The sequence below is a fragment of the Salvia hispanica genome, chromosome 4 (assembly GCF_023119035.1).
Source record: "Salvia hispanica cultivar TCC Black 2014 chromosome 4, UniMelb_Shisp_WGS_1.0, whole genome shotgun sequence".
Taxonomy (NCBI): domain Eukaryota; kingdom Viridiplantae; phylum Streptophyta; class Magnoliopsida; order Lamiales; family Lamiaceae; genus Salvia; species Salvia hispanica.
In genome coordinates this window covers 56,902,060-56,929,197 of record NC_062968.1, presented here as the reverse complement: position 1 = coordinate 56,929,197, position 27,138 = coordinate 56,902,060, and the positions used below count along the sequence as shown (strand labels likewise).

Sequence of the window (27,138 nt, the reverse complement as noted above, 5' to 3'; positions counted from 1 at the left end):
TAGTATTTATTATAAATTTTGTTGTTTGTCTTGCTAAACGTTTTTAAAGTTATAGAGTACATCAAAGAAATGAAGGTGCATTGTCATTTAGAAACTGGATCAAACATAAAACAAAATTTAAACTAAGGTGGTGTTCGGTTTGCAAGATAAAATAATACCAAGATACAATCTAGGATTGAGTTGTTGAGTCGTGGAGTTGAATCTCATAAACCAAACACACTACAAATTTAATCCCGGATACAATCTTGCCAACCGAACATCCCCTAAGTATATATTAAGAATTACTACTATTTTCTAGTTTTTTAAATAATGAAAATTTACGATTGATAATAAGGTGAGGTCAGAGGGGGTCGAATGTGGAATTTCTTCAATAAATCCATGTTAAAGCTTGATGAAAGTTGGTGCTAAATGATTCATAAAGTTCTATTTATATTAGAGTTGAAATCAGAAAGAAAAAGTGAATTTTGATAGCTAAATGCGACCCCGCAGTAAACCACAAACCACAAATCTCAAGCCACATACTTTTGACGCCATTTTGAGCAGAAAAATTAGAGTTTACAACGACAATGATATTCATAACACAAAGTTTGATTAGTTTAGCTAGAACAATAAAGAAAATGACATCAAAGGAAACAATTAGTAAGAGATTAACGTCGAAATCAAAACATGATAACAATATTTTCAGTCCGATCCAATAAATTTCATTTCATAAGATTTGCCACTAAACTACTCTATTCGTCCGCGAATAGGAGTCTCATTCATTTTCGGCACGGGTTCTAAGAAATGTTAAAAAAATGGGTGGAAGAAAGTCAGTGGAATATGAGTCTCACTCCTATATATTAGTATTAAATGATACGTGAGTGGAATTAATGAGTTAGTGGAATATGAAGTCTCTTTACCATATATAGTACTAATAATGAACCGAGATTCCTCGTTGACGGACCTAAATAGAAAAACAGAACTCTTATTCGCAGCTGGAGGTAAAAGTATCTCTCTTAGAATTTTGAGGCCAAATGTTCATGAATGCAAAATTGTAAAATAAAGACACTAACCTCATTTATTGGGGGGGCCTCTAACAAATAATCGAATTCAGAGTTACAATTCACTAAAACAAACATGAAAGTCGGCATCATCTCTAGATGGACCTATGCCAACTTATATATGTTCGTGCATACTATTAATTGAATATTTTATCATATTTTTAAATGATTGATTAAGACAAGACAAAATATATGTGAATAGTATGAAAATTATGTGCACCCATAATCGGCCCATGAAAATGAAATGTTAAAAGTTAAAACCTTGGGAATGATGACTCTTTTCCTTTTTGCTCACACGCATTCACACATTGATTCGAATGGCTTTTAAAATTATTTACACAAAATCAAAAATACACACCCTAACTACTTCTAAGACATTTTTATTCAAATAATAGTTACTGATAAGTGTGTTTTTATACTTAAACTTTTTCTTTATGATAGTATTCCTTTTATAGTATAATGAGTGTATTAATATGTGTATTAATGGTCTTCTTAAATTTTCCAAAAAATAATTACTCTTGAAAAAATAGTATGGAAATGCATGTTATAGGAGTATTAGACAAGAGATGCAACAAAAGGAATACAACCAATAGTAACATCGAATTAAATATTTGGTACACTTTCACTTTCTTAATTTTCATATGTCGTGGTCGTACTTAAATGAATAGATATCTCATGAGTTTTAATAATTTACGCAATTTTAATTTTTAACTAGGCAATAAAGAGTTAAGACATTTTAAAAGTGCAACTATGTGCACCTAATTTAAATGTATAAATAATTATTTTGATGTGATTGTTAAAATTGATCGGTTTTAGTACTTTATGTTTTGTTTCGATAGATCATTGTACATTTTATTAGGTCCTTTCAATTCTGTACTATTAAATATCATTAAGTCATGTTGATTGTGTCATGAATCCATTAATTCCATTTATTTTACTTCCACATCAATATCGATTATTGTTTAAATATATTCCAGTCAATGAAAGAGAATAATTATTGTATTTGTTTATAAGAAAAAAAAAATAACCTCGTTAAAAAGCATGAATGCAATTATATATTTGAGCCTTTTCTATTAAAATTAACAATTCCATGATTTCAAAATTATAGTACCCCACTTTTATTTATTTTGTAATAATTGCCATTGACCTGGTCAACTATGTTGGTCCACATTGGATTAACATTTCTGGCATTTCAGTCCTATCTCATTCCACTAGATTCAAGATAGCATTGTGGCCAATAACGCCAATATTTATTTTCCCTTTTTCAAAAAGTAATTTTAATTAAAACGAAGAAAATTTTACCATATTGACATGGACAAGAACGAAGAATTGTTACATTAGCATATCAAATGAAATTGAGCATAAATTGAGCATAACACTTCTTGTAATTTTTTTGTAATATGTAGCTAAGTTTAGTCACTTTATAGTTAATTAAATTAGAATTACAAAGTGTCGCCCATAAATAATTTGGGTATATCAAATTCTAAATATGGTGAGACTACATCACCATCCATAGATGTTTTCACGTATGATCCACGAAATATATTATTTCTCGACTACTTCATTATTTATAGTTAACATGTGCCCATTTGTAATTTGTAGATAAAAAACAATTACTACAACTATAGTGTCATATCTCTTTGAGACACTTTTTACCTATAGATAGATATAGGCCTTATACACATATGAGTATATATGTTCTACACATATGAGTCTCCCTATGCACTTTTATTTCCAAATTTAATTAGTCATCATAAATGAAAAGAATTCAATTCATGTAAAATATCTTTTTCCAAATTCAACAAACTGTACCGGAAATTTCCATAGTTGCATTTTCTTTAGTTAATTCAATTAATTAAAAATCTAAATAATATCAATCGCTCAATGTGCAATGATACGTCTAGCACTACTACTACAGTTTATCTTGAATGTTTGAACTCAAAACAGTAAAATTAGGGCGACATTCATTTATTATTGTACAATTGACCTTTTTCATGTAAAAATAATTGACCCTTGGTTCCAAAAGTGCCGATTATTCAAAAAACAATGGATAATATCAAAACTAGCTTGAAACTGACAATCTTTAATAAACAGTACTAGACCCAGGTTTGGATCGCGTCCAGGATGATTCAGATTAGGGTCGAACCTAGAATGATGCAGGTTAAGTCGGTATTGAACCCATGATAACTCAGGTTTTGGGTCAAGCCCAAAATGACCCGAAGGCCAACATGATAAGTTCACGATGGTCTCGGTTTAATGGAAGACGAGTTGGATGCAAACCCATATCATATTGAAAAACAAGAGAAATTAGAAACAATATATAAGTGTTTCTCGCTTAATTAGTTTGAGGTTGTTCGAGAGTGATACAAAAATAAATCTATGACCCATAAATAAATTCGTGCGAAATAATTTAAAACGACAATATCACACCAATGTGCTGTCAACCATCTTTAACTCTATCGAGCATGATCAAATAATAACCATTTGCCATCCAAACTTGATACTCCATATTTCCTTTTTAAATTTTTACTCTCTTTAAAATTAATACTCCTAGAAACAAATATACATGTGAGACATTAATAAAGATATATCTGTACTTCCATCATTATTATATATTATTATTATTCCTAATCTAAATTATCAATCAAATGAAAGGTCCTTCTTGCTTTTTGGCTGTTTAAGACGCAATCACCAATGTCCACGAATAAATCATTGCCTATTTTTGCCAAATATCAATCTAGTCCTTACACAATTAATAATTTACAAATAGAAAGAAAAAATGGTCTCATTATTATTCCTAGCATGTCACACTTTAATCAAGAAAATTTCAAATAATTCTCAACTTTTAAAAATCACAACCACATTAAAAATACTCCAATGATTTTGCACTCCACATCCTATAATTGCAATAGAAGTTTCCTAACCACATTTTGATTATGCAAGATTGCTGAAGTGGAATTTCACCTTTCTAGAAGCATATGATGAAACAAATTTCCAATTAAAAATTAGATTATATTTATATATTTCCTACTAGTGTCGGTTAAGAAGGAGCTTTTGATATACCACCTATTTCGAAGGACTAAATTGCAAATATTAGTAAGATATTTGTCATTTCTCTCCACCTTAAAATAGGCTGATCTCAGTCATGTAGTTGTGTAATTTCTGTTACATTACAACTCTTTATGTAATGAAAATTAGAGGGTGATGACACCTCCTTATCTTGTGTTTGTTAGCCTTCTTTTTCTTGTCCATTGTCTCATCATTTAGCTCCCACTTAAATACTTTCATTTTCCATCAAAACCCCAAAATCCCACCAAAGAAAAGTTAAAGAAGAAACAGAACAGTCTCATCTTGCAAACTGTTTCTTCTCCATTGGTGGGAAACTTGTGATTTTTTGTTTTTTTTGTTTTTCCATCTCTTTTGCTTTAACCCTTTTTTGGGTATTCTTGAAACAGCAGAGGAATTGATTGAGCTGCTGCAGCTAGCTGCATGCTTCACTTGGATTGAAAAAGATTTGATCTTTATTTGGAGCTCTGTTTTTCTCTCTGCAAAAATGAAATCTTTGCAGGTTTGCCTTATTTTTATGTAATGTATGCATGTTTTCTTTATGTGTGTGTGTGTGTATGTGAGAAAGAGTGATGCTTGATTGTTGGCCACAATAAAAATTGAATCTTGATTGCTCTTGAGCAAGATGAGGCCTTTATGCATTGAATGAATCAAGAATTTCAGATTGGAATATCCCTTTAGAATGATTTTGAGTAATCTTTCATTAATTAGTGCTAAGTTCTAAAGATTTAAGATCCCAGTTTCTTACCTTTTCCTTCACTTGAGTTGCTTGAAAGGTAGCTTTGCCTCTTACTTAGTTGTAATCCACAATTAGATGCAAAGTTGACATCTTAACACAATCTCTCTCTCTCTTTATTGTTTAAGAACATTCTGTATTCAATTATTGCTCAATAGATTAAAGCACAGCATTAAATTTAATCATTCTTCTAGTCATATACTACTACCCTTTTAGAATTTAAATAATTGCACTTATTGGAATAGTAGATATATATAATCATTTAACAGAAAAAGTGTAGTATTCAAATTTATCTTCTCTCATTTATTTGGTGCAGTGTTGATGTCTGCTTCTGTTTGTACTGATCTGCACCAGCCCATGGTAGGGATATACACAGACTGGAATCCTTGTCCCCTAATGTGAATAGACCATTTTGCCCCTCCCCCAAAATTCCCTTCAAAAAATGACCAAATCCATTTTTTCCCTCCAAATCCTAACTGTTTTCTTGATCTCATTATCCCATTTCAAGCCATCCCAATGCCTAAGATCAGAGGTGGAAGCCTTGCTAGAATTCAAGAAACACATAATTGATCCCTTAAACCACTTGGAATCATGGAAAGATTCAGATTCCCCTTGTAGATTCTATGGAATCCATTGTGATCAAGAAATGGTCACTGGGATCTCTCTAGACAATCTATCCCTCTCAGGGCAGATATCGCCGTCGCTCTCCGCCTTGAACGGCCTCGTTTCCCTCGCCCTCACGTCTCACTCGCTAACGGGGCCTCTCCCGGCCGACCTGAGCAAGTGCTCAAACCTCAAAGTCCTAAATGTCTCTGGTAACTACTTGAGTGGAAGTGTTCCTGATCTCTCAATGCTGACGAACTTGGAAGTGCTCGACTTGTCGCTTAACTCGTTCACAGGGCCGTTCCCGGGCTGGGTCGGGAGCCTGACCGGCTTAGTTTCGTTAGGCCTTGGTATGAACAGCTACGACGAGGGCGAGATTCCTCACAGCATTGGCAAGTTGAAGAAGTTGCAATGGCTCTACTTGGCTAACTCGAGCTTGAGGGGCGAGATACCCGAGTCCATCTTCGAGTTGGAGGCGTTAGGCACGTTGGATATATGCATCAACAAGATCACAGGGAGGTTTCCGGCTTCCATCGCCAAGATGAGGAAGTTGTTCAAGATTGAGCTGTACTCGAACAACCTCACAGGCGAAATCCCAGCCGGGCTAGCTAATCTGACCGATCTCGAGGAGTTTGATGTGTCGAACAACCAAATGCACGGTGTGATTCCAAAGGAGATTGGGAGTTTGAAGAAACTAACTGTGTTCCAGTTGTTCAAGAACAACTTCTCAGGGGAGATTCCATCTGGTTTCGGAGAAATGCAGCATCTCAAGGCGTTCTCCATCTATAAAAACGCGTTCACAGGCGTTTTCCCTCAGAATCTAGGGCGATTTTCGCCTTTGAACAGCATAGACATATCGGAGAACAGATTCTCCGGTCCGTTTCCTAAGTACTTATGCCAGAACAAGAATCTTCAATACTTGCTTGCGTTGGAGAACGATTTCTCAGGGGCGTTTCCGGATAGTTATGGTGATTGTATCCCTCTGCAGAGGCTGAGGGTCAGCCAGAACCGGCTCAACGGGTCCATTGCAGACGGGGTTTGGGGGCTTCCGAACGTGCAAGTCATGGATTTTAGTGATAACAGCTTCACCGGGGGAGTGTCACCGGACATTGGGGCATCGTTGCAGCTGACAGAGCTAATGCTGTCAAATAACAGATTCTCGGGCGAGCTGCCTCGCGAGCTCGGTGATCTTGCCTTAATGGAGCGTATCTACTTGAACAATAACAACTTCTCTGGTGGTATACCTTCACAGCTCGGGGCGTGGAAGCAGATCACGTCGTTGCATTTGGAAGGGAACGCCTTATCCGGATCCGTCCCTGCAGAGTTGGCTAACTGCACAAGACTGGTGGACTTGAATCTTGCTTCAAACCAGCTGAGTGGTGGGATTCCGAGGAGCTTCTCGAACATGGCCTCGTTGAACTCGTTGAACCTCTCGAGAAACGAGCTGACAGGGCCGATCCCAAAGGACTTTGACAGGCTGAGGTTCTCATCCGTGGATCTGTCGGATAACCGGTTGTCAGGGAGTGTGCCCCGCTATTTCGTGATGGTGGCCGGTGACAAGGCACTCGCTGGGAACGACGGCCTCTGCTTAGACGACGACGAGGAGGAGGGGAAGAAGAGGAAATTCAACGACTCTGCCTTGCCTCTCTGTGTTCATCAGAGAAATGGACACAAGAGCTTGATTAAGAGCAAGTTAGCGATGTTAAGCATCATCCTCGTCACCCTCGTTGTCTTCCTCGTCGGGCTGCTGTTCGTGAGCTATAGGAATTTCAAGAAAGGCGAGGCAGACGGGGGGATGGGAGACGAGAAGGGCGTGCTGCCTTGGAAGCTCGAGAGCTTCCAACAAGTGGAGTTTGATGTGGATGACATATATGATGTGGATGAGGACAACTTGATCGGGAGCGGGAGCACCGGGAAGGTGTATCGCCTCGACTTGAGCAAGGGCTGCGGAACCGTTGCTGTGAAGCAGCTGTGGAGGGGCAATGGGGTGAAGCTCATGGCTGCAGAGATGGAGATTCTTGGAAAGATTAGGCATAGGAATATAGTCAAATTGTATGCTTGTTTGATGAAGGAAGGCTCGAATTTCTTGGTTTTCGAGTACATGTCGAACGGGAACTTGTTCCAGGCCCTGCACCGAGAGATCAAGGCCGGGAAGCCCGAGCTGGACTGGTATCAACGCTACAAGATCGCGGTCGGGGCTGCAAAAGGCATCGCCTACTTGCACCACGACTGCAGCCCGCCTATCGTCCACAGAGACATCAAGTCGACTAACATACTTCTCGATGAGGACTACGAGGCCAAAATCGCTGATTTTGGCGTCGCGAAGGTGGCTGACCAGTCCTCTCCGAAGGGGTCCGAGTGGAGCAGCTTTGCCGGGACCCACGGCTACTTTGCTCCGGGTAATTCGGGTTCGGATAATACTTCCAAAAAGGCGTTTTTCGACTTAGGCCTAATTTTTTTTGTGGTATGCAGAGATGGCCTATTCCCTCAAGGTGACGGAGAAGAGCGACGTGTATAGCTTCGGTGTCGTGCTGATGGAGCTCGTGACGGGGAGGAGGCCGGTGGAGGAGGAGTTCGGGGACGGGAAGGACTTGGTGTATTGGGTTTCGACTCATCTCGGCAGCAGGGAGGCTGTGGTCAAGGTTCTTGACTCGAAGGCGGTGCCTGAGCTCGTTCAGGACGACGCGATCAAGGTGCTGAAGATCGCGACGTTGTGCACGACGAAGCTACCGAATCTGCGGCCGAGCATGAAGGAGGTGATCAAGATGCTTGTGGATGCTGAGCCTGGGGCTGGCTTGAGGTCTCCAGATAGTGTGGGGAGGAATGAAAAAGGGGTGTGTTTAGACCATTTTGGAGATGGTTTTTAAATTTGGTTTTTGTGTAGATAATTGTTCATTTTAGTGTTGGTTGAAATCTCAATATATATATGTATGTTATAGATGGATTATGAGTGTCTCACTTTGTATGATTTGAACAGCAATTTATGCAGGCAGGAAGTGCTGCTTGGGGTTATTCACTACTCCGTATTTGAATATATTTATGGGTTTGTGTTAAAGTGACACCCCCTCTTAAAGTGACACCATGACACCACTTATACAACAATATTATAAACGCTACACAGCAATATTACAAACACTACACATCAATCTATAGATTCTTGTATAGTGTGTCGAATATTGCTGGATAAGAAAAATTGTTGTATAAAGAGCAGCAAATTGCTGGACGAGTTTTTCTGATATTTTTGCCACGTGACAGCTTATTATTCGTCCAAATGTACAAATGATTGGCTAGGAATGGTGGTATGATGTTATTTTAAAAGGTTAATATGCCCCTATAATCAAAATAATTTGAGACATTTGATTATTTTAATAACAATTTATAATCTTAAAATAAAAATAACATTAACAAAACGCTAAGTGACACATTCATATCTCTCTATAAAATCTACTTAAGTTATAGTTTACTCTATTTAATTTATTTTTAAAGCTTGTCCGTTGTCGCAGTGGCATAATATTATAATTCTTTCTAATATTCCACTACGTGTGCGAAAAAAATTAAATACAATATACATTAAATAATGTGTTCACACTACCTACAATATCCATATTGATCACGACTGGAGTAGCATAACATAATTGCCATTTAATTAACAAAGTAAATTAAATCTCAATATCCAAACCACTACCATTTTGGCAGAACGCTAAGGTGGAATTCCAACTTCAAATCATTATCAAGTCGAACAAATATTGATTGTAGTCTCAGTTTCATAAATCAGTGATGGAATATCATAATCTTCCAATTATGCTTATTTTCAACTTATTGTATTATTTCATCTATTACCAAACCTCATTCTCTCAACAATGAAACACTTTACACAACTCAAATACTAAAATCCATCCTCATCAAGGATCTTCAATTTGTAAAAAATAAAATTTTAAAATAGGTGGAATTCCGACATCAGAACTTTCTAACAAAAAGTCGCACATATATCGTGATTCTATTAATTGATAAACCGACCATAATCTCCCAATTATGATTATTTTCACTTTTTTACGCAACATTTCGTCGATCACTAAACCCGTCCTTATCACTAGATATATACTTCGTTCCCACACAAAGCGCAACTCAGTTACTAAACCCGTCCTTATCACTAGATATATACTTCGTTCACACACAAAGCGCAATTTAGTTATTAAAATTAAAAACCCATCCCCTTCAAAGCTTCACAACTAGTGAAGGTTCACATCAGTGTGTGTGAACCCTTTTTATTTTTTTTCCAAGAATAAATATAAAAAAACAAAATAAAAAAAAAACTAGGCCCAAGAAACGTGCTTAGCCATCTCCAAAATCGCTCCTTTTTTCCCAAAAACATCACCACTTTTCCTTTTTAACAAACGAAGCTCGTTTTCATTGACTACGCGCTCCCTCTCTCTGTCTCTCCAGTTGCAGACTCGGTCTTGGTCCTCACTCCTCTCCCTCAACCGCGTAATTCCCTTTGTCTCCTTCCCTCCTCTCCAATCCCCTTAAAACCCAATAAAAATCCAGTCTTTACAATATTCAAGAATCTTGGCGTCTCTCTCTCCAACCATGAGAAAGCCTTCTCCATGGCCATGAACGCTTCCCTCCTCGCCCTCCTCCTCATTTCCCTCCTCCCCTTCTCCAATTCCCTCTCCACCGTCGCCATTTCCGAAACCAACAGCCAAACCCTCGTCTGCGCCCTGATCAAATCGCATAAAAATTCAATCTTTTCCCTCAATTGCACCCTCTTCCCTCAGAGAACTCCGCTCCTCCTCAGCCCCGCGCCGCCTTCCATCACCGCGATCGCCGCCGGAGACGGCTTCGTCTGCGCCCTGAGCTCCTCCCGCCCCGCCAACAAATCCCTCATCTTCTGCTGGAGATTCTCCGACGCCGCCGTTCCCATGGACCGCAAGCGAATCTACAATGGCCCCTTGCTGACCGATTTGACCTCCTCGAGCTCCCGCATTTGCGGCATCCACGCCGGCGCCGGCGCCGGCGCCGGCGCCGAGTGCTGGCCGATGAGAGGCGGCGTAGATACCGGCAGCAGTGCCGGAGTCTTCGCTTCGAGCATCGCGGCGGGGGAGGATTTTTTATGTGGTTTGTCGAATTCCCAAGAGATCTCGTGCTCCGGTGGTGATCGGAGTGTCATCGGGGATCGGCCTATCGGGAAATTCCGCGTTGTCGGGGCCGGTTTTCGTGGCGCGTGTGGGGTTAGAACGAATGGGAGCTTGGAATGCTGGGGTGGGAATTTGGCGGGAGAGGCGCCTCGGGAGGGATTTAAATCGGTTGCGATTGGGGAGGATCGCGTCTGCGCGATTGGGGCGAAAAGAGCGAAAAGAGCGGACGGCTTGGTTGTTTGTTGGGGGAGAGGGGAGTTTAGTCTGCCTGAGTCTTTGAGGGGTGAGGAATTTGTGGCCATTCAAGGGAGGAGAGACATTTTTTGTGGTGTTTTGAAGTCTAACAATAGCTTGGTGTGTTGGGGTGATGAGGCTCTTGATAGTGATTCATTTGTGTTTGGTGGTGTGGTGCCATTGCCTTGTAGGGTTAAGGAGGAGTGTGTTTGTGGTTCTTGGCCTGGTTATGGTGACTATTGTGTGGATGAAGGGCTGATGATGTGTCAGCCTTGTGGTCTAGAGCTACCGGGGGCGGTGGGGCCCACACCGGTTCCTCCGCCGTCTGGTGGTGGCAAGAAATGGACTAGGAGAATGGTGGCCTTTATGGTGGTTGGGTGTGTTGGGACTTTGTCATCATTGGTGGCCTTGTGTGTGTTCTTGTTTTTGCGGTATATCAAGATTAGGGGAAGTCGGATCCACGACTCTGGTCGTCTGGAAGAGGGCGAGGGGGAGGGCGAACCCGGCTCGCCTCAACTAGTGAGGCGGCCGGCTTTGGAGAAGAAGCTTAGCCACTTGATCAGCACGGGGAATGGAGGCCATTTGGAGGAGTTCTCTCTTGGAGTTTTACTCATGGCTACCGATAATTTCTCGGAGGAGCTCAAGATCGGGAGCGGAAGCTTTGGATCGGTCTATCGTGCCACGTTGGAGGACGGACGCCTCGTGGCGGTCAAGAGGGCCGAGTCCTCGGTGTCTTCCTCGTACGCAATGGCCAGCAAACGGGGGCAGGAGGATAGGGACATTGCGTTCGTGAATGAGCTCGAGTTCTTGTCCCGCCTCAACCACAAGAACCTCGTGAAATTGTTGGGCTACTGCGAAGAATCGGGCGAGCTCGTGCTCGTATACGAGTACCTAGACAACGGAACCCTATCCGATCATCTCCACAAGTTCGACAAGTCCTCGCTCATGTCGTGGCCCGTTCGGATCAAAGTGGCTCTCGACGCGGCTCGAGGGATCGAATACCTGCACGAGTACGCCGTGCCAATCATCATCCACCGTGACATCAAGCCGTCCAACATATTGCTGGATTCCAGAGGAGGCGCCAAGGTGTCCGACTTCGGCCTCTCGCTGTGGGGCCCGGACGAGGACGAGTCCCACCTGTCGCAACGGGCCGCAGGGACGATGGGCTACATGGACCCCGAATACTACAGGCTTCAGCTCCTGACAACCAAGAGCGATGTCTATAGTTTCGGGGTCGTGTTGTTGGAGTTGATCTCGGGTTGCAAGGCGATCCACAAGAACGAGTTTGGCATGCCTAGGAACGTCGTGGACTACGTCGTCCCTTACATAATACAAGACGACATCCATCGGGTCTTGGACCCGAGGGTGGCGCCTCCATCTCCGTTCGAGATTGAGGCGGTGAGGTACGTCGGGTACTTGGCCGCCGATTGCGTCATGCTAGAGGGCCGGTATCGGCCGACGATGAGCGAAGTTGTAAATAGCTTGGATCGGGCATTGGAGGCATGTTTGGCGCCGCAAGTGTTGTCTAGATCAGCTAGTATCACATCAACGTAAATTTTTTGGTGAAATATTCTTTCTTGTGTAAACTTAGTCTGAATCAAATTCATACAAGAATTGGTACATATATTTGTAGAATCCAATAAAGATACAAATTCAGATTTTGATGCAATGTCTCAATACAATTTTAGTTGCCATTTCTACCTAATACTAGGAATGTCAATTCAACCCGAAACCCGTGGGCCGACCCGAACAACCCGGTAATATGAGCGGGTTAGGGCTGTAATTTTATTACCCGAATACAAAACGGGCTAAACGGGTTGGCCCGAATGGGTTGGCAGGTTAAACGGATTGGCCCGAACGGGTTGCGGATCGGCCCGATGGGTTGTGAGTTTTAATTATAAAATATTAAGCTTTATGGGTTTTTTATATTTTTTAATCCTCAATCTTCATTTTACACAATCATTAGTCTTATTCAATCTTCATTCTACACTTTTTCACTCGATCCCACAATATCAGCTTCAAGTTCCATCTCAACTCATTATTGCACCGTCCCATCATCTGCTACTAGTGTCTTACCACCACCAAAGTCAATCAAGACAAAATTAAGAACTAACCCATCAAAATCTTAATATATTTATCATTTTAATAATTATTCATGTAAGATATGATTTTTAATTTTCATAAAGAATTACTCACGAACAATGACACGAACACAAGCTTTAATTTATATTATAGTTGATCGAGATGAAAAGCTTCTTTTCAAGTATTATTGAAGAAAACTATGAAAATTTGAAGATTTTTATATGATTCTAAACTAAAAAGAAAAAAGTATCTAAAATTTAAAATCATTTTATAGAAGAAAATTTTGATACAAGAGATTATTTTCGAAAGCTTTTTGGCCCAATAGCCCGATGGGTTAGCCCAAAACCCGACGGGTTAGGTTGAACATTTATAACCCGAAAAATCCATAACCCGAATGACCCGCACCCAAATAGCCCGACGACCCGAGTGGTATGGCCCGAACTCAAACGGGTTAGCCCGATTGACATCCCTACCTAATACTACAAAATGACGTCGTTTAACTAACACTCCTAACTCTACTCTGCAGAAAGTCAAACGCAAGTCTGTAAATTTGAAAGAAATTCTTGACCAAGTAGCACCCTATGATTGATTTTGAATTTTCAACTATTTTAATACTATTAAGACATCAAATATTCAAGAATTGGACCATTTTCATTTTCTTAGAAGAGAAAAAAATTTCCAGTCAAATGGAGTAAAAATCAAGGCATAAAGATCTATAACGTGTGACACCATTTCTCACACAAGGAAGAAAAAATAGAATGTGACAAACTAGCATGACCTATGCAAATTCAAGAACATATACATACTAGAAAAATTCATATCATTGAACAAGTCATTGCAACATCAAGAGCATATAATCGACTTGCATAAACATCGATAAACAGTCTTGAAGACGTCAACAATGAAAAGCACGAGCACTAACGAAAACGCAGCAACGGCTAATTCGAATCGCTTCATCTATGTACAAACACGGATGAATTGAAGAAAAAAACTTGCAAATTGGTATACGAAGAGATGATGTTCTTTATTCTTCCCGATCATCCCAAAGCAGTGAAACATGGTATTTTCTTCGGTAAGGCAATTTTTATGAATTTGATATCTTTTCTCTATATTTATGTACCTCCCTTTCGCACGAACCTTGCTCCATTTCTAGAGCTGAGCCAGTTTTATGCAGCCAGTGAGCCCAACGCAGCTCCCTTTTTCGTGAGAAGCTCTGTCAGTACGCTGTCAATTTGTGAGAATACCTCCTCTTTGGGGAGAGTTCCGTCCACCTGCAGTTAAGGTGCGAAAAGTTAGGTTCTCGACTAGCTATGGTTCACTCAAGTAAGAGAATCTCAACAAGGAATGATTATAGTTGATCTATACGAAGAGGAAGAGAGAAATTTAAGAGATTATTGTATCATACTTTGACTATCTGGTCTTCGTATAATGAAAGCACGGACTCCACGTTGCTGTTGTGAGTGAGCAAACGCAGTTTAACCTGAAAGACGAAGATAAAGAAGACAAACAACATGAAGCAGTTGATAAAATGGTCTCGTGTTTGAGACCACCATGATGGAGCCTTTAAAATTTATGTTTATCTGATCAAAGAAAAAAAGTGCAGACCTTTTCTTCAGTGTCGTCAAAACGTTGCGTGAGTCTTGCAGCGATTTCTTGCGTTTCTGGGGGAGAATATGTAAGATGGTATATTTTCCCGGTGACGGGATCTAGTCTGCGGCCAACAACTCTCTCAACGAGGATCTCTTCAGGGACCTGCATTTGTTTCAAAATTAAATTAAGTAACACGTTTAACATTGAATCCAAATAATACCCAACTACTCGAACGAATAAAGAATTTCAACAAAAAAGAGCACAAGACCAACAGTAGAACCTCACTTCGAGAAGAATGAAGATATCTGGAACGAAACCGAAACTCTTGAGGGCGGTAGCTTGGGATTCGCTTCTTGGATATCCGTCGAGGAGCCACCCGTTCTCCTGAGAATCTTGCTGTGACAAACGCTCTTTAACCATCTGCGACCAGCAACCGAGATGAGTTTGTTTGTGGAAGTTGTATCCAATAAATCTAGGAATTTTTATAAGTGGGAAAATGAACAACATATAAACAAAGGCTACCATGACAACTATTTCGTTGGGAACAAGCTTCCCCATTTCCATGAATTCCTTAGCACGCTTCCCGTTTTCAGTCCCTGCAGCAACTTCAGCCCGAAGAAGATCTCCTGCCGCAATGTGCACCAAGTTATACTGCAGAGTAACAAAACAACTTAGTAAAACACATTTTTTGATGAAAGCAAAACATAAAAAACGAACATGCTTATCTTTTGTGGCAAAGAATGTTGATTAATTGATACTCCATATTTCACCATTTAAACTCAAGAAGGAAAGAGTTTTAGATACAATGGCAGCACACATAGAAATGGATTCGAGAAAACGACAATCACAACAACGGAACTACTTCCATGTTTACCATCAACTGTCCGATATCCTACCTTTTCTTATAACGTTCATGTAGAGGGGAATATAAGAAACGGCACACGCGACACCTAACACATAACTGCAATGGCAGTGCACGATAATCATGAGCAATCAAACTACAAAGTGAGCAGCATTACATCTACAATTCTGTCTATTCATTGGGATCTTCATGAGAATTCCCTTTTCCCTATATCGTATCATTCAGAAACCGACTCGCGTGCCTGGCTTCTCCTATCCCTAGAAATTTCGACCCATTCTTTATCTTCCCCTAATCCCAACTTCCAAGATAGTCCAATATGTTCGTAAAATTCATATAATGGTTCATTGGTTTGCTTATGATATCTGAAAACAACTCTCACTTTGTTTCATTTAGGTAAACTGATACATCAACTGATCATCCACCAGCCAACACTGGAGTGAATGTATAATGTGAAATTAGTTGCATTAAACAGAAATTTTCACTCCTCATGAGATTCCAACTCAGCCATTCATCCACCAAGGAGATGTAATCACCATGAAAGGCAGAAAATCATTTTCCATTCTCATTTGTCACATTAATTTTCATATTTAAACTTTTCACAACACATTTATACTCAATATTACAAAGCTCCAATAAATAAAAAAATAAATTTGCAAAACAAAAAAAAGAAATACCTTTTTAGTAATAAGCTCACATTGAGTTCCTTTCCCAGAAGCAGGAGCTCCTGATATCATAACCCTCAAAGGCTCCCCCTTTTGACCAGAAGCAACAACCTATTTTCATTTTTCAGCCACAAAATCAAAACATATTCACCCCCAAAAAAAGTCATCACCCAAAAAAAAAGAATCTTTACCTGCAAACCAGGAACAGCTTTCGATTTCCTGAAATGGGTTTGCGACTGATTTTGATTTAAACGAAGGGAGAGAGAGGCGAGCTGCGAAGGTTTGGAAGTGGGGAGGAGATGACTGGGTGTAGGAGCTAAGGGCTTGTTTGGATGGAAAGATGCTGCTTTGAAATTCACGGAGTTGCAGCTGCAGGAAGACGCCATCTTCTTCTGTTCTCCCAAACAGTCCCTTGATTTTCCGGTTATGTGTAAAATGGTGACCAGAAATGATAATCAATGTAGAAACGAAGAAATTATAATTATTGCTGTTATTAATTTTATTTATTTGGATGGTTTGATTTAATTGAGATATAGCTAAGAATGGCGGAGAGACGTCCACGTGGCATAGGATGTAGTATTATTTAATAGTGCAGGGAAGGCTAGGGTTTGGTTAATTAATCAAGATTGTGCTATAATTTTGTTTTTGTATGAAATTGATTGTTTTAAACTAGTTTGGGCCAATGTTGATTGTTATAAACTAGTAAGGAGTTGAATTAGGAGTCCTTAGGAGTAGTAATTAACTTTTGATTTATTTAAATTTATTTTCTTTCTGGTTTATTTTTAAATTAATTCAGTTGGAATATTGTTTAAAAATAATTGAAAAATGGAATATTTATTGATATTGTATGTTATCAACTTATATTTTTAATTTTTTAATCAACATTGCAACTAATTAATTATAAAATTAGAAAAAAAAGAATAATTAACATAAGAAAAGGTAATTAAACTTGAAATTTGTTAAATTAAAATCCAACAAAATTAAAAATAAAATATAAGGACCCAATGATACAAGGATCTAATGAACTAAAAATTTATAGAATGACGAGTGTCTACAATAGGACCGCCGTGGCGGACGTCGTGTTGCGCGGTCTATTGCAAGCCGCAACGGTTGTTCGATAGCCGAGGACACAACTTCGCCGAGTGGGAGGCCGGCAGTCGCGCGACGGTCAAAATCAAAAAATTTTATTCTTTAATTTTTATCTATAAAATACCTATTCCCAATTCATTTTTTTCATTCCACTCAAATCTCAAATCTAAAAAATTTCTCAAATCCACTCTCCGAAAATGGATTCCGACGATGGGTATCAACGTGGCTGGACAAGTTTTATGTGGCTGAGGCATGGTTGTAATGACCAAACGGACAAGTTTTTTTTTATGTTTATGCTGAGATGAGACTATTTTATTATTGTGGACATTCTAATATAACAAAATATATTGATGCAAGGAACTCTAAATGTGTTTGGCTAACAATTTATTGTTACTTATGAGTATGATATATAATTATGATTCCAAATTCTACCATTACATTCTATTTGACACAATGAAGTTCAAAATAACTTTCTTTAAAATGAAATTTAATAACTAGTAGCATTCATTAAATAAGTAACAATCAAACTATATTATGGAATGATGCAAAAAATATTATTGAAATTTAGAAGTAAAATAATAGTATTGGGAACCTAATCAATAAACCAACACCATAAACAAATCCACCGGTAACTGTCCCACCAAAACGCACAAAATTAGGCCTATAAACGACGCAACTTTTCCCCCAAATTGAAATCAATCAAACCCTAGCTTCAATCACAGCAATGGCGAGGCCGACCAACAGCAGGCAATTGAATATCGCCCCTTCTACGGCGCCGGCTACGGGCACCACCACCACCACCGTGTCAATCGAGACGTCGTCGTCCTCCTCCTCCAACCAGCAGCCGCAGATTAGGGATTCGCTAGTGCTGAAATTGAAGCTGCCGAAGAAGAAGGTGTCCTGGAAGGAAGGCACGGTAGACAACGAGTTTATGAATAAAAAGAGCTCCAAAAAATGCTGCATCTTTCACAAGGAGAAGCCTTTTGACGAGGACGGTTCCGACGACGAGTGCGATCATGATTGTGGACGGGATGTTGAGGGCGACGGCAATCGCGATGAGGCTTCGACGAGTCGGTGATTGATCGATCGGTTGATTACTCTGTAAGCGGTTAATTCGTTTGCCTAATTGTGATTATGTTGAATGTTGTAAAATCTACGGAAAATTGGAATTGAAATTGAAAATTTTGGTTTCTATTTTTGAAGATCTGATTGGTTATTGCATCTAATTGGAGACTTGAAGGCGATTACAATGTTAATTAGGTTATTGTTTTACATATTTTGTGAAATTCGAAGTTTAGCATGATCTCACAGCTGAATTGATGAATTTATGCGTGCGATTTTCCCGTTTAATCTCCTCGATATTGATCTCACTGCTAAATCGATGAATTTCATAGCTTAGGACGTTGTGACAATTTAGGATGATGAGAATTGAGCAGCAGTAATTTGCAGGGGAAAATAGGATGGAATATAGCTAATAATTCGTGTTTCAACTCCGTATAGATCAGAAACCTTTTGATGTTTGCAGATTCTCATAAAATTGCTCGCGGCCTTTTGAAGTTCGGTTTTGGATTCTTAGAAGCTCTGTTCTTGCTTGCCACAGCCTGTCCGGATTAACCTCTGTTATCAATTTGTGTCTGAGTTGATATAGGGAGTTAACTATGAGCTTTTATCCTAATCTTCATTAATTAGTGAAATAGTATAAGCTTGTTAGGACATAAAGTTGGAATTACATTGAGATGATGTTGACGAATTGGTAGCTTAGTTGAATATGTGTGAGTTATTTAGTTAGGAAAGCATTTCAAGCAGAATCATTGCTGATCATGGTAAGTTTGGCTGATTTGTGGATGTTGGTAGAGTATCAACAGCATATAAGTTTGTTTCCTATAGAAATCAGTTTTTCGACTAGTTGTTAGGTTAATATCTGCAACGTAAAAGCGCTTGAGGTTCAGTTAATATTTGCAAGAAGCAATGTAAATACTCTAAAATGTATAAGTGGTGATGATCTAGTTGTAGAAGAAAATGGAATTGCTGAACAGGGTTGGTTTGAAGTCGTCGGTGTATCATTGCAACTCAAAGAGCTTCGAGGTTGTAAAATGGCTAGATTCGACCCAGCTCGGTTCGAGAGTTCCTACTTCCTAGGAATACATAGATGTTTTATCTCTCTCTCCTTCCCTCCCTTCCCTTAATTGCAGATGATTTTGAGTCTCAACTTGTGTTTTGTTGCACCAAAACCATGTTTCAGCAACAACAATTTAGTAAATAGTACTCCCTCCGTCCCGCTTTAGCAGTCCCATTGACTTTTCTGCCATCTTTTTGTAAAAATGATAAAAAATAGTTAAAGTGGAGAAATGATAAAGTAAGAGAGACAATAATGTAGATAAGACTCTTCTCTATATTATTCTCTCCCTTAATTTACCATTTCTCCTCTTTAACTATTTTTTTATCATTTTTACAAAAAGAGGGTAGAAAATTCAATGGGACTGCTAAAGTGGGACGAGGGAGTAGTTGATATGAATTTCAAGGTGATTTTCTTTGCCCCACCTCATCTATTCTTCAATCTTAGTCATCCTCTGTTTTACAAACATATTTTCCTTTGTTTTAGGACATTAGATGTAGTTATACAGTATCTATATAGTATCTGTGTGAAATATTGAACAAATTCACGTTTTTATTTTAAAAATATACTCCCTCTATCCCATTTCAGATTCAAGATTACCACTTTGTTGAATGTGATTGAGTTATTGAGAGCATCTCCAACTATCTACACTAAAATCAAACCTATTTTAGTGTAAATGTTACATCAATTAGTGATTTTACTCAAATCATTTGTACTAAATTCAAACTTAAAAAGAATATTCTCTATATTATACTCCCTTGTTACTCACAAAATATGAAAAAAGTGTTTTAGGTTTGTTTTGGAGTAAACATATTTTACCAAAAATAAGATTGCAATTTAGGTTTTTTCATGTTTTAGTGTATTATTGGAGATGGTTTGAGTACGATAAAGTAGACGGAAAATGATAGTTCAATGTTTAATGAGAAGCACGAGACCAATTTTATTCAAGAAATAAGGAAAGATGACATCGTGGTTGGAACAAATTATAAAAGAGAAAGATAATCATTTTGAATTAGTAGGAGGGAATACTATTCTACCAATGAAATAATATTATTACAAGAAAATTGGGGCTCTTGTAAGTAAATAGTAGTACTCCTACAAATTAATTTGCCAACCCTATTGCATGCTTGAGTAAATAGAGTTGGGATGGGACTATATATTATAGGGACCACCAATAGAATTAGTATATCGTCACCATTTCTCTATTTACAAATTCAATAACAAAAAAAATCACAAGTTTTGCTAGAATATATCCAAAGACTAAATCGAGCTTTTGATCCAGAGTAATGTACGTTATACATAATTGATCAACTGTACTACTCCATCTGTCCCGCTTTAGCAGTCTCATTGACTTTTCTGCACTCGTTTTGTAAAAATGATAATAAATAGTTAAAGTGGAGAAATGATAAAGTAAAAAAGAGAATAATATAGAGAAGAATATTATCTACATTATTATCTTTTTTACTTTATTATTTCTCCACTTTAACTATTTATTATCATTTTTACAAAACGAGTGCAGAAAAGTCAATAGAACTGTTAAAGCGGGACGGAGGGAGTAGTTTATTAGTACAAGAAAAAAAAAATCTTGCTTTACAAAGTTGGGTTGCCTATCCTATATTCCTACACAAGTAAAATGCATAGACAAAATAGCACATGCAAAGTAAGTTGTGACCAAATAGCACACATGTCATAAAGTACACTCAATATTGAAATTATTGAGGGGAAAAGAAAATTAGAAAATATGTATTCGTACGCCACACAAGGATAAGATTTTGTTCACACTAGTGTGGTGTGGTTATAAATACACACATAACATTGGTGAGGATTGTGGGAAAAACCATAGCAATCAAATGGAGAAAATTGATACTAGGAAAAACAAGATCCTGATATTTGGAGGGAGTGGTTACATAGGAAGTTACATGGTGAAAGCAAGCCTCAAACTAGGGCACCCAACTTATGTTTTCTCAAGGCCTAACTCCTCCAAAACTCACCTCCTCAACCACTTCCAATCCTTGGGAGCCATCATAGTCAAGGTATTTCTCTCTCTCTTTCTATTTCTCTTTCTCATATAATTGGAATTAATTAATGTGTTTGCAGGGAATGCTTGATGAGCATGAGAAGCTTGTTTCAGTGATGAAGGAGGTTGATGTTGTGATATCTGCGGTTGCATACCCTCAAGTTCTTGACCAGTTCAAGATTTTGGAGGCTATCAAGATTTCCGGAAACATTAAGGTATTAGTATTACTCCGTATGTGTGTGTTAAATTATGAATTATTCATGATTTTTTGTTAAAACGTTGATAGTTTAGGATTTAATTTATCGTGTGCTTATTTCAAAATAAGTTACTCCCTCCCTTCTTTTCCTCCGTCCACCAAACCAAATGTTCGTCTATTTTTGTCATTTAGGTTCGTCCACAAAATATTGTCCACTTTGTTTTTTAATGAGTGGGATTTTGTGAAAAACGTTCAATAAATTGTGTCGACATAGACTCAGTACTGATAGGGACGCTATTTGTCTTAGTATACTGCTGCTTTAAATAATTTTTTGGAAGTTTGTATGATCCTATTAAAGAGGAGAATAATAATAAATCGCACAAAGACTTTGATGCAAACGCCCGCAATTGAACTTTTAATTATGTAATTAAGGCCTAAAAAAATACTACTCCATAATTAAGGATTAGCCGCCATTTTTATTAGAATTTAGTAAATTTTAATAAAGCTGTACTAATATAAATCCCAATTAAATTAGATTCATATTCAAGGCTTTAATTATGGTTTATTAGTAATGAATTAATCGCCAATATGATTTATCTATTCTCAATTAATGTTTATTATCAATTCTAAATTCTAACTTAATAATCTATAATTAGGGCATAGTGATTTTTTTTTTTTGATTAAAAATTAATAGAATTAAATTAGTGATAAAAAGAGAGGGTCAATGGTGCCCACGTATTGAAATTAGGGATGGAACATGAATAATGTTTCTACAAGTGAAGAATATCACTAAATTATTGTTACAATAGGAACAAAATAAATTATTATTATTTTAATTATTGTTATTTTGCATGACATAATTAATTGTTATACGACTCACATTCTCAAATAAAAAATTCTGCATTCGCTACTGACTTCACAATATAGAGATTTTTGCCATCCGATTTCGGGGTGGAGGAAGACAAAATTAGGGTATTGCCGCCATTCGAGGCGTTCCTGGACAAGAAGAGAAGAATCAGAAGAGCAATTGAAGAAGCACAAATTCCATACACCTTTGTCTCTGCAAATTGCTATGGAGGTTACTTCATCAACTATTTGCTCCATCCTTCCGATCCGAATAAAGAAGAAATCACTATTTATGGCGACGGCCAAGCTAAATGTAACAACTTCTACCTTTTAATTAGTTAATTTATAGTGAAATTAAATGGGATGCCAACATAATTTTTCTTGAGATTGTGTGCTTAATTAGTTGTGATGAACTACGAAGACGACATCGGGCTCTACACGATCAAAGTTGCGAATGATCCTAGAACGTGCAACCGCACCGTGATATACAGACCTTCGACAAACGTACTAACACAACTCGAGTTGATTTCACTGTGGGAGAAGAAATCTGGAAGGAATTTAAAAAAGATTCATGCATCGGAAGAAGAAATTGTGGCCCTTTCAGAAAGTAAGGCTATTAGTACTTTACTTTATGAAAGAAGCGTGAGTGAAAAAAAATAATGAAAATATAAGTCTCATTTTTATATATTAATTTTATAATAAATATTGAGTATGACGTTGAGTTCAAAAATAAAAAATAAATGGATATTTAAATTATAGACTTTCTAAAAATGACAAAATGAGCCATTATTTCGTTTTTACATTTATTGCAGGGCTACCGGCCCCGGACAATATACCGGTGGCTATCCTGCACAGTGTGTTTATAAAAGGTGTTACGACAGGCTATGATTTTGCGGAGAAGGACGTGGAGGCTTCGTCGCTCTATCCGGACGTGAAATTCACTACCGTCGACGAGCTTCTTAACATTTTTCTCAAAAATGATGGGCCCAAGCCTGCTTTGGCTGCATTTCAATGAGTCTCGCAAAGCCAATTTTGATTTTTGGCTTGATTTGCAGTTTTATTTGAATTAATACGACTGCCAACATTTACCAATACACATCGTTCATGGTGCTTTTATTTTATACTAAGAATGAATGCTTATTTGTTGTTGGAAATCAACATTATTTATGTGTGGAAGTTGTAGATTAAGTTTGGATTTTCTATTAGTAATATTTTTATTAGTAGAATTGAAATATAATTGTGAACTCATTCGAGTATAATAAATGCTAACTAGTAACAATAAAATTAGTTAATGTTTCTTCAATTTCTGCACGCCAATTTTAGTTTTCTCTCTGTCCCATAAAAATATGGACATTTTTTATTTTGGTCGGACCTATAAAACTCCTTTAATTTTTGGTAACGTTTGTCTCTCGAATGAGATGAGCCCCATTATGTATTAACAATATTTCAATTACTTTTCTTTCTATTTTTCTCTTATAAATTGTGCATTAAAACTCACCGCGATCCAATGATTCATATTTTTAGGGAGACGAAAGAGAGTATATTCTAGCATCTCATGAACTACTAAAAATATCTATGAAAATTAGAAAGCAATATATTAAAGGGATATCCCACTGGTCATTAAAATAAAATGACAATTCCTAATTTCGAATTCAAACAAATGACAAGTGGAAAATATTAAGGGAGAGATGCCATTGCAGTGGTTGGTGGTGTGCTACTCAAATTTGAACAATATTCTAGTCATGTGTCATGTCCTATGTTTCATACTCTTGTACTTTGTTTTAATTTCAGAATTATTAATTAGTTCGTCAGTTTTGAATCCAGTCCAACATATACAACTCCACAAATATGCTTTAGCTTCACCTCACTCTATATAAGCCTACCTATTAACACACTTTGAATAGCAAAAACAAGAGAAAATTAGAAAAGGAAGAACTCAAGAAAAAAAAAATGGGGATTACAATGGAGCAAAATGAGAGCAAAATCCTCATATTTGGAGGAACAGGTTACATAGGGAGCCACTTGGTGAAGGCAAGCATCAAATTAGGACATCCTACTTATGTTTTTACAAGGCCGGATTCCGACAAGAAAGACCTCATCAAAGAGTTCCAATCCATGGGAGCAATCATAGTCAAAGTATATGTTTTATCTCAAATTAAATATGTAATCTCGATTTAGAAGGCATTGGTGAGATATATATGAAGTGTCTTTGTCTTGTTTTTTGCAGGGAAGAGTGGAGGAGCAAGACAAGCTCGTCGAGTCGTTGAGGGAAGTTGACGTTGTGATATCGGCATTGGCATATCCACAAGTTCTTGACCAGCTCAAGATCTTGGAGGCCATCAAGATTGCCGGTAATATAAAGGTATATAAAGTTTTTTTTTTTATTAAGAATTGTTTAGGGTTTCTGTGCTTTTTTTTTTTCCAGTTCAGTCATTCTATAACACGTTTTGTATATACCAAATTAGCTCATCTAATAATACACTATTGGACAAAACACATCTAGAGGTTTTTGCCATCGGATTTCGGAGTGGAGGAGGATCGGGTGAGCGCATTGCCACCATTCGAGGCGTTCCTCAACAAGAAGAGGAGAATCAGAAGAGCTATAGAAGAAGCCAAAATACCCTACACTTTCATCTCCGCAAACTGCTGTGGATGTTACTTCATCAACCACTTGCTCAATCCTTCCGATCCAAACAAACAAGAAATCACTGTTTATGGCAGCGGCGAAGCTAAAGGTGTGTAACAATCGCTACTAGTAAATCATCATTTTACGACACGTATAAAATGAGAGCACAAACATGTTATTATGACACTTAAGTTTTTATAGAAGTGTCTTATTATGTCATTTATATGATATGCAGTATTAGTGTTTGACCTAAATGTAGCAATAGGCTAGTGTATATAATTAAATGTAGTGATAGATATTTTTCTAGTATGGAATTTCATTTCTACCTCACTTTTTTTTTTCATTTTTTTATTAATATTGCGTGTTTGCATCAGCCGTGCTGAATTATGAACAAGACATTGGCATGTACACGATCAAAGCCGCTACTGATCCGAGAACGCACAACCGCATCGTCATATTCCGGCCGTCGAAAAACGCTGTGTCACAACTTGAGTTGATTTCTATGTGGGAGAAGAAAACCGGCAAAATCTTCAAGAAAACTCACATCTCAGAAGAAGAAATTGTGACACTTTCACAAAGTAAGTGTAACATTAAAAAAAGGCCAACCAACATTTTTTATTTAATCAACTACGCTAATTTGTGTTTTTAATTAACCGATATATATCCAAACTAAAATTAAGGATGTGAATGAAAGCGTCACAGAGAAACAAAATAATTAAAGTGTTGCTAGTGGACAATTGTATCCTCAACTTAAAAACGCTTTTCAAAACTTTCCATTGCAAATAATTATTTCTTTGCAATATGAGTTTAATTTGTTGTATGGATAATTAGAAAAATGATGATTTTTTTTATTGCAGCTCTGCCAGATCCGCAAAATATACCGGTTTCCATCCTTCACAGTGTGTTCGTGAAAGGTGCGACCGCGGATTTTGAGATCGGGGGTGATGATGTTGAGGCTTCCTTGCTTTATCCCGACCTCAAATTCACCACTGTCGATGAGATGCTCGACGTTTTCCTCAAAAACCCTCCCAAACCTGCAATGGCAGCATTTGAATAAAAAAAATTCAGAAACGAACGACGAAGAAATTTAAACTGCTTAGATTGTTTGCAAAATGTACTAGTTTGAGTTTGATTTATGGTTCATCATCAAGTTATTATAGCTTTGTACTTATAATTTCTACACTATAGTTCCATCATCCATGTGACTTTTTTTTTGTTTTGAGAAATTAATATTATGTTAGTGTGAATGAAATAATTATTTTTAAAACAAAACAAATTACAAAATATAGAAAGCAACAAGCTTGTAAAATATATACTGACAAATTCATGGATGTCAATTTAATATTATGACAAGTGAAATTAAAAAAGGGAAAGAAAACATGCAACCTGCGACTTCACATTATAATATTATGTTGGCGTGCTATCAAGTTTCATGTTCTTTATTAGTTACAAAATGTTTAAGTACATCATGTGACCTGCTTTAATAAATTATACTATTAGTTTAAAGTTTTTAAATATTGTTAAGGATAGGACAAATACAAATTAAATTTAAATTGTTAATTAACTTAGGCGCCATGCTTAGTTATGTATACAACTTGATGAAAATAATTAGGGGTATCTTCTGACACTAATAATAGTTTAGATTTAATCAGTTATTTAAATGCAAATAGGGGTATAAAAAATTAAATAAAAAGATTATAACAGAAGTAGAAAATTGAAAAAAAAAATCCATTTTTCCAAATTGAGAAAGCTAAATGTTTGCTTCCATTACAAATTTATTAAAGCCCAATAACCTAGCAAATCTGTGCCTAATATTATTGGGCCTCACCAGGCCTAATTTTACTTGGGCCTAACATGTAAAAAGATTATAAATTGGAAGTTTGCATAATCACTTAATAAGATTGATATTCTATCATGAATAATAATATAGCATTGATTGATGACTTTTGCCAAAACACATGAGTAGTGGTCCTCAATACTGGATTTCCTAGCATATGCTTATTGCTAGCTACATCACATGCTCAAATTTTAAATTATTACCAAAAAAATAAAATAAAAATCAACATAATTTTATAAAAAAAGCAATAGTGATATCTATGTGACATTTTTAACATTGGTGTAAAACATTGAAACAAATAAAAGATGACCTGTTACAATGCATGAAGTGCTAGAAAATATAGGTGTAGAATAGATTCTCTGCAAAAAGATGTGAAAAAATAGGAAAAATACAATAGAGTG

The 27,138-nt window shown here is 37.4% G+C and overlaps 5 protein-coding genes across 5 annotated transcripts; 4 read left to right on the top strand and 1 right to left on the bottom strand.

The window, feature by feature from the left end:
* Positions 1 to 4,216: 4,216 nt before the first annotated feature.
* On the top strand, positions 4,217 to 12,476 carry LOC125221501 (receptor protein-tyrosine kinase CEPR2-like). The gene is made up of 4 exons (XM_048123619.1): positions 4,217 to 4,608; positions 5,159 to 7,844; positions 7,918 to 8,309; positions 9,846 to 12,476. The coding sequence occupies exons 2-4, from the start codon at positions 5,285 to 5,287 to the stop codon at positions 12,366 to 12,368; spliced, it is 5,475 nt and encodes a 1,824-aa protein (XP_047979576.1). The 5' UTR covers positions 4,217 to 4,608; positions 5,159 to 5,284; the 3' UTR covers positions 12,369 to 12,476.
* A 1,223-nt stretch (positions 12,477 to 13,699) lies between these two features.
* On the bottom strand, positions 13,700 to 16,472 carry LOC125218268 (adenylate kinase, chloroplastic-like). The gene is made up of 7 exons (XM_048119904.1): positions 16,202 to 16,472; positions 16,023 to 16,121; positions 15,009 to 15,137; positions 14,772 to 14,906; positions 14,502 to 14,648; positions 14,302 to 14,376; positions 13,700 to 14,167 (listed from the first exon to the last, which is right to left on the bottom strand). The coding sequence occupies exons 1-7, from the start codon at positions 16,394 to 16,396 to the stop codon at positions 14,063 to 14,065; spliced, it is 885 nt and encodes a 294-aa protein (XP_047975861.1). The 5' UTR covers positions 16,397 to 16,472; the 3' UTR covers positions 13,700 to 14,062.
* A 1,258-nt stretch (positions 16,473 to 17,730) lies between these two features.
* On the top strand, positions 17,731 to 18,301 carry LOC125219717 (protein phosphatase 1 regulatory subunit INH3-like). The gene has a single exon (XM_048121763.1). It carries the CDS (start codon positions 17,824 to 17,826, stop codon positions 18,175 to 18,177), a length of 354 nt encoding a protein of 117 aa, XP_047977720.1. The 5' UTR covers positions 17,731 to 17,823; the 3' UTR covers positions 18,178 to 18,301.
* A 2,745-nt stretch (positions 18,302 to 21,046) lies between these two features.
* Positions 21,047 to 23,537, top strand: LOC125224290 (eugenol synthase 1-like). Its single transcript, XM_048127668.1, has 5 exons — positions 21,047 to 21,248; positions 21,313 to 21,447; positions 22,356 to 22,587; positions 22,678 to 22,881; positions 23,087 to 23,537. Exons 1-5 carry the CDS (start codon positions 21,066 to 21,068, stop codon positions 23,287 to 23,289), a joined length of 957 nt encoding a protein of 318 aa, XP_047983625.1. The 5' UTR covers positions 21,047 to 21,065; the 3' UTR covers positions 23,290 to 23,537.
* Positions 23,538 to 24,177: 640 nt separating this feature from the next.
* Positions 24,178 to 26,098, top strand: LOC125224531 (eugenol synthase 1-like). Its single transcript, XM_048127942.1, has 5 exons — positions 24,178 to 24,410; positions 24,502 to 24,636; positions 24,778 to 25,009; positions 25,275 to 25,478; positions 25,758 to 26,098. Exons 1-5 carry the CDS (start codon positions 24,225 to 24,227, stop codon positions 25,955 to 25,957), a joined length of 957 nt encoding a protein of 318 aa, XP_047983899.1. The 5' UTR covers positions 24,178 to 24,224; the 3' UTR covers positions 25,958 to 26,098.
* The last annotated feature ends 1,040 nt before the right edge of the window (positions 26,099 to 27,138 follow it).